Genomic DNA, 7,734 nt, shown 5'->3' with positions numbered 1-7,734 from the left:
ACAACAGAGATATTTGAGTCCGTCAAGTCAAAGCATACCCACACTGCCCATCACCCACTCGGGAACGAAGTAGGGGTTGTTGATCATACTCCCTGTTGTTGCACGGGCAAGGCAAAGGAAACAACTTCCGTGCGACCTCACCAGAAGATATTAATTAACAGGGAAATGACACCTATTGCCATGTATGCCAACAAATCATTCACATAAAAAAGGCATTGATTTCTAAATTATCTTAGTTATCGTGGAAATTAAAGGTTTGAAAATTTATTGAATGGCAAATTATCAAGAGCAGGTTACATATTTTTTGACCCGTGTTGTCGGGGCTACTTCAAACATTTTGAAGAGGCAATTAATTTAATATTTTAAGTAGGATCATAATTGAATAAAACTTGAGTGGGTTTTGCTTTCACTAATCCCTCACTTATCCCCGCCATATGCGTTTGTTTTGCTTTGTTTTGTTTTGTTTTGTTTTGTTTTGCATTTTTCAATTATTGCTTTTAATTTTTTTCTTTTTTTTGTTCCTATTTTTTTTGCATTTCTTTCTTTCATCCGAAGCTTCATCGGACTAAATATTCATGTAATTTCCTGTAGGGGCAAGCATAAGTCTGTTGTTTAATCAGTTCGCTAGGCGCTCTGTCATTTCTTGTGTTGGTTAATATCTCAGTGTGACGTGTTTTATAGAAAAAATAATTTGGCCAACCCATTCAATCAACGGATTTCCCTCACCCGATAGAAATAAACTAAATGCGGGCCGTGTGATTAGTCACGAAAAGTAACTGAATTTGAATACGACAAAACAAAAAGGCTGTTTACGTCCTTTCAGCTGTATTACCGTAGAAAACTGTGTGTACTATAAAAAAAAAAAGTTTTCAGATGACGAAATGTAAGCATTTTCAAACTCGGAAAAATTCAGTTATTGAATAAAATAGCTGTGCATATTCGGTATTATTCTCTAAAACACTTAGGAAGTGGTCAAAGCACGGTAAAAGTTTATTAGGAAAGAGGCGATTTAGCAAAGTGTTTATCCTCACGGTTTTACTTTCAGTCCACACGCCTTCTACATATGTACACCATCCGTTCTTTAACATTTTTTTGGCATGAGTCAAGCCATTAGGACTCTCTAAAGTACGTGGCTTCCAAACAGTATAAAAATGGGTGTAGTCTTTAAATTTTCCATTCCCAAACTTTGGTTTGTTACAAGTAAGATCTCTGATCGATTCCTGAAGGTGGAGTAAAATGGACGTCAAACAGATTATTTTAGTAAGTAAAAAAAGTATTTGTTGACGTTTATTTCATAGAGTAGCTAAAACTTTCAAAATTGAATTACCATTAACTACCCATGACGCTCAAAGCATCGCCAATTAACTTGGACACGTGTACATATTAGTTCGCAAACTTTATCACAAATTTTGTTCTAAAAGTTCTCCTGAATGAAAATTAAAACATTGGTCACAGGGAAATTAGTTGTTCTTTCTTTCAGTGTTTTCGGAAACAAAGGCTTAGATAATCGTTTAACAACTTGAGCAGCAAAGGAAGGAGTTTGCTTAGTGCACTTTACCGATTTGAATGTGTGCCGGCCCCAGTTCACAGAGCTCTCTTGCTATTTTTTCCAACAGCATTTCTACGCTATTTTTTAAATAAAAGTTCTTTTCAGGTAGTTTCTAATTCTGTTTTAACTTATGTATTGGAAATCTCGTTAGAGTAAATTGTAAAAAGATTCGCTGATTCAGAATTCACAAATCTTATTTAGTTCTTTTTAGTTCTTTTTTGATGTTCCTCTGCCTACGTGGCTGATCCTGTAGTTGCACGTTGAAAAGACCAATGTTTGGCCATTCAATCATAACCTCTTAATTCATTTCCGTAGCAAAAGGAAAAAACAAACACCATATTTCGAAGGGTAATAACAGAGAGAGAATAAAAAACCTTCCTAGTTTATAAAGAAAGGCTGTTTAAAACTCTCTTTTCTACAGCGGTAAGTCGTTATTTGCTTTGACACCAGTTGAACACAAGTCTTCTTCAAGGAACGTTGGATTTGTCGCGATTAGATTCTTGATGATGCATTGATAATTCAATAATTGCCCCTAATTAATTTCCTTGGCAAAAAAAAAGACCAAACACCTTATTTCGAAGGGTAATAACGCAGAGTAAATTAAAACCCTTGCTACCTTACAAAGAAAGGCTGTTTAAAATTCTCTTTTCTACTGTGATAATTCAGTTACATTTACTTTGACGTTAGTTGAACACAAGCCTTCTACAATCAAAGTTAGATTTGTCACGATTAGACACTTGATGACGCATTGATCTGACATTTTCAGAGAGGATCAGCCAAACGTTCCCCCCCCCCCCCCCCTTCTTACGTGATGGCTTTATGAATAGTTTAAAATCTTTTTTACCTCGATGGAAATATATCTTGCCAAGTTTCTGGTCATTTCGATCCAAATTTTAAGCCTCAAGAATGACACGAATTCTGGTTGCTTACACTGCTATGGAGTTCGAAGCAGATAGACGTAATTTTAGATTTAAGTCTACAATTGAACTTTTGTCACACCAACGGGATCTTTCTAGATCTTTGCTCCCACTTTAAGCGATGGCGCCCTCGTAGTCGAAAGGTTTAAATCTAAAATAACATGTATGTTCTTTCAGCTATATTCAGTTTCGCATTATGCAAGATAACGATTACCTTTATGGGTAAAACCGATGACAGTGAAACAATTCCAAGTTCTCCTAGGAAAGAGCATTCTAGAATAGTGCAGTCACGTTTGAACACTCAGCTGTCAGCACTTTCACATAAACTTCCTCATATTAAACAGTAATAGTCGATGATGAGGTAAATGACACGTGAAATATCAGGGTGTCAGTTACCAGATCATGGAAGGTAAACTGAAGGCACTTAAAAAGAAGCAAAAAAGAACAGAGACCAACAGTGGTATTTTCAAAAAAACTGCGTAATCAGAAAAGGGCGACGCCAGGAAGCAACAACCCACATAATGAACAAATATTAATAGATCAAAGTTAAGCAGCAGTTGATAGAAAAATCCTTTTTATAAGCTAACTCAGTCAAGCAGACAATAAAGCTACTCACAGTGCGGTGAATGCACAAACTATTTTTTATCAAATTTACGCATTTGATACATCATCAAGATCCTCTAACACAAAGTTTATGCAACTGGCACGTTCCCCGTGGCGACCGTAAAAGGTACTCGAGCTGTTCTCTAACCCGGAGTCTTCAATTTATCTCTTTCTAGATTGCATTTGTAATTGTGCTGTCACGCGAAATAACACAATCGAGCCACATTTCACTGGTAAGGAGCATAGGTTCGTCTTTTAAAAGAGAGACATGCTCAAGTGGAGGAAATCTGATAAAGATTTACACAAACCAGTGTCAAGTTGTAAACGGAAAGGAGCAATGTACGGTTCGCTGCAATGGCAGAGGCACTTTCGACCAAAAGACAAGTGGGTATATTACATGGTTATATTATATACTAGTTGAAAAAATTAGATCTAAGGATTATACATTCGTCTCGTTTTCATTGTTCAAGAATTTGCAAAGAAGAAGAGGACTTAGATATGGTAGACTCTCTTAAATACTTTCCAAACACATAATCGTCAATTCTGCCGTGTAAGGTCACTAACGGCCAAAGCTGTCCTGATTTCTTGGTCTCTCGCAGAAGGCAACAAATGTAGCTTGGGAAAAATTCGAAATTTTGCAATATATATGTGTATATATATATATATAACAAGTTAAAAGGCCTCGAGCCAACAGTGATGCCGCGCCAGAAGGATCCAAAGGGATTCACAGTCCAAACCTCGATAGATAGTAGGAAAAATATTGTAGTACACGAGGACGGACAACTTCCAACTAAGAAAGACATATACTCAAATAGAAAGTCTAAGAAAGTTTAATAAAATACGTTTCGGTCCGAGACCTTCATCAGTCCTAACTGATGAAGGTCTCGGACCGAAACGTATTTTATTAAACTTTCTTAGACTTTTTATTTGAATATATGTCTTTCTTAGCTCGAAGTTGTCCGTTCTCGTGTACTACAATATTTTCCTAAATATATATATATATATAGAAATAACGGTTACAATCCACCGAAATTTAAAAGACAGAACAATGTGTACATGCGCGCGCAACATACTGCACGCACTATCGCTATCATCGACAACTGATGAAGGTTTCGGACCGAAACGTTTTTATTAAACTTTCTTAGACTTTTTATTTGAGTATATGTCTTTCTTAGCTCGAAGTTGTCCGTCCTCGTGTACTACAATATTTTTCCTATTATTTATCGAGGTTTGGACTGCGAATCCTTTTGGATCCTTCTGGCGCGGCGTCACTGTTGGCTCGAGGCCTTTTAACTTGTATATTTAACAATTATTCCACGAGCGCGCGTTGGATATGAGATGATAGATAGCCAACTCGGCGCGACGCGCCTCGTTGGCTATAATCATCTCATATCCAACAAGCGCGAGTGGAATAATTGTTTTATTAAAAACGCCCCCAAGGAATTATTATTTTGTAAGAAGAAACCGGATTTTTTAGCTCCCTTTTGATTTTTAGCTGACGCGTACGCCTACCATATTTGTAGATTATGGTATATTGGCTCATATACCATAATGGCTAAGCCAATAAAAAGTCTTGAATTGCATTATCCAATGATCCAGTTTTTAATAAATATAATTATACTTCAAGATTTAGGTTACTTGAACTTTTACTGCGACTCTGAGTTTCATGCCTCTTGCGAAGCAATCGTCAGGCAACTGCCAGAAATAACGGTTACAATCCACCGAAATTTAAAAGACAGAACAATGTGTACATGTGCGCGCAACATACTGCACGCGCTATCGTAACGTTACGTTCTTTAACAGGATTTCAAGACAGGTCTGCAACCTGATGTCAGCTTATTTCTTTTGTTTAAACTTGTCATTTGCGGTTTACAAGTGATAAAATATTTTTCCCACAAACACAAATTGCGTGACATGTTAGCCGCCCCCAAAGATTGTGCAACTGCAGGAACGAAAACGAATGCCCTTTAGGAGGGGAATGTTTGCAAAGCGAGGTTGTCTACCAAGCCACAGTCGCTACCAGGGAGGAAACTGAAACGTGCGTTGGCCTCACAGCGACAGATTTTAAGACTAGATGGCGCAACCACCGAATGTCGTTCAACCACGAGAGACGACGAAATGACACAGAGCTGAGCAAGTACCTGTGGAAACTCAAGGAGAAGAGGGAAGACTATTCGATTTCATGGAAAATTATTGCTAGGGCTAGAGCATATTCCAATGCCACAAAACGTGCCAATTTTTGCCTCACTGAGAAATTTATTATCTTGTCTTATCCACATGAAGCCTCTTTAAAAAAGCGAAGTGTAATAATATCCAATTGTAGACATCGGCGAAAATATATACTTAAGTATTCTTAACGCTATTATCGGCGCGCGCATGGTTTTCAAGATTTGAATTTTTTTAAACAATGTCATGTGATCACGTTGCTGAGTTAGAGTTAACCGTCACGATGCCTCATTGTGTTTGGAGTTTGACTGATGAGTGGATCAACTTTTGTTGGTCTACGAAACAGGCTGTATTAAAATCCATATGTGCGTAACTTGAGTAGTCTATTTGCTTCTATAATCGCTCCTTCATTGTAGAGCACTGTCCTGGATCCTACGTTGCGTATTTCGCTTATATATATATATATATATATATATATATATATATATATATATATACATATATATATATATATATATATATATATATATATATATATCTACGCTAAAAAGTAGAACATATAACGAATAAAAAACAGATTTGCAAAATACAAAGTATTAGCGATTATTTATTTACAGAACATCATCTGCACGAAAAACGATGATGTTTCCTTCAACGACTGTCTGATTATATGATGATAACATTAGCGGATAGTCAAAGTCCTTCCAAATTCTTTTTTTTCATTAATATGTTTATTCCATTGCAGGATTTCAGATTGTAAAGTACAATGGCAAGAAGTGTATTCAATTTAAAGACGGAAGCAACAAATATTCGTTGAAAGTCATAAATGGGACGAACGTAGTTTTTGAGGTAAATTTAGTACGCTAATGCAAAAGCGGAAAAGAAAACCGACTTAGGTTGATCGTTTAGATTTATTTTAATCGCGCAAGTCCTTGTTTTTCCCTTATTTTCTTGCTCTACTTATAAGCAAATTAACGTAAGGTTATGGAAAAAGAAAAAATTATAAATCAAATAAATACTATGAATTAAACTGATAATCACGACGACAACTACGATGATGATGATGATGATGATAAGCAAGTTGTGGTACAATATCAATAACAATTTTTATGTCTCTAAAAGCAAACGCAGACTTCTGAAATTGCGTAGAGTACAGCTCATCTGAGAGGATATTGCTGTTCCTGATTATAATCCGCAGGTCAACGAAATCCATTTCATTAAAAATACATTTTGGTGCTAAATTTTGTTGTTTTGTAGGAACAGTCAGCGTGCGACACAACAACCAGCGATGACTTTTTATTCAAAGAGGAGAAAAATAGCGCCGGAAAATTTACATACAAATACACCTCGAGTACCAATCAGGCGATGTACCTCGGGGTTAGTACCAACTGCACCGATGAGAATCTTTTTGTTCTTTTCACAACTAAACAAGACAAACGTTGTTTTATGGAGAGATGGTCTTGACTTCATGTTGATTTCAGATAGTTCAGGCCAAGTGATGCGGATTTGGATCTTTTGTGAATTATGTATATTTTTAATTGATATAGTTTTGTATATTACAATATATTTTGTATTTTTGACAAATGTTTAGCATATATATTATTTCATTATTAGATGTTTTTCTTTTCCTATTTGTTGTTGTTTTTTTCAGTTAGATTTTTGTAACATTTTAGTTTCTGCGCTGATGAAAATGAATATTGATATTAGCACAATATAAGTTAATATACTTGATAATGTTATTCTTATGTTAATAAATCTTTTGATGAATCAAGTATTCTATGTGTGTGAAGAATAAAAAATTTCTATTCAAATATAATTTGTCATTTGTACTTCACTACGCAATCTAGTCGCCATTTTAATAGCAGCTAATCACTTATTTGGAGTTCCTGATTTGCGTCTGTTGATTTCTCATGCATCTTTAATTCCGTCGTGTCCAATATGTCGGGAGGGCGAGCCCGGGTGGGTATACTAAATTTCGATTTTTTTCCATTTGAAGAGATGCATTTATTAAGTCATTAGTTTCAGAATAATATGAAGTTACAATCCATATCATGGCGGAGCATGCCTCATCGTTGAGAGTTTTTACCACATATGTGGTAAAATTTATAAACCAAGTTAAGCTTTGAACCCGATGAAGGTAGTAACGACTCCTCCACATTAGTCGAATAAATAAATAAATAAATAAATAAATAAATCATATCCAACTGTTTCCCCACTGCGATGGACATTTGTTTTGGTCGGTTCCAGCCTGGCGCGGCCGCTAACCCAGATGCCCTCCTGAGCAAATCTTCAAAATGGCGGACAAGCGAAAGAGAGAGATAAGAGAACCAAAGCGATTCTGCAACGAATACTCAGCATACACCCCTGTTAAAAAGGTCATTTCACAGAGAAAAGATACAAAATTGTATGATGTTGAAGTCACGGAGGTTGACAAACCCAACAAGAGAATGAAAATTCACTACATTGGCTACAGTACACGCTTCGATGAGTGGAGACCCT

At 36.2% G+C, this 7,734-nt stretch overlaps 1 protein-coding gene across 1 annotated transcript; it reads left to right on the top strand.

Moving 5' to 3' along the window:
• The first annotated feature begins 1,097 nt into the window (after window positions 1–1,097).
• LOC148727078 (uncharacterized) lies at window positions 1,098–7,045 on the top strand. Its single transcript, XM_088728710.1, has 4 exons — window positions 1,098–1,260; window positions 3,246–3,453; window positions 5,981–6,084; window positions 6,493–7,045. The coding sequence occupies exons 1-4, from the start codon at window positions 1,237–1,239 to the stop codon at window positions 6,697–6,699; spliced, it is 543 nt and encodes a 180-aa protein (XP_088584836.1). The 5' UTR covers window positions 1,098–1,236; the 3' UTR covers window positions 6,700–7,045.
• Window positions 7,046–7,734: the final 689 nt, after the last annotated feature.

Source organism: Stylophora pistillata, chromosome 7 (assembly GCF_964205215.1).
Source record: "Stylophora pistillata chromosome 7, jaStyPist1.2, whole genome shotgun sequence".
NCBI classification, from domain to species: Eukaryota; Metazoa; Cnidaria; class Anthozoa; order Scleractinia; family Pocilloporidae; genus Stylophora; species Stylophora pistillata.
This window is presented reverse-complemented; position numbering and strand designations above follow the sequence as displayed.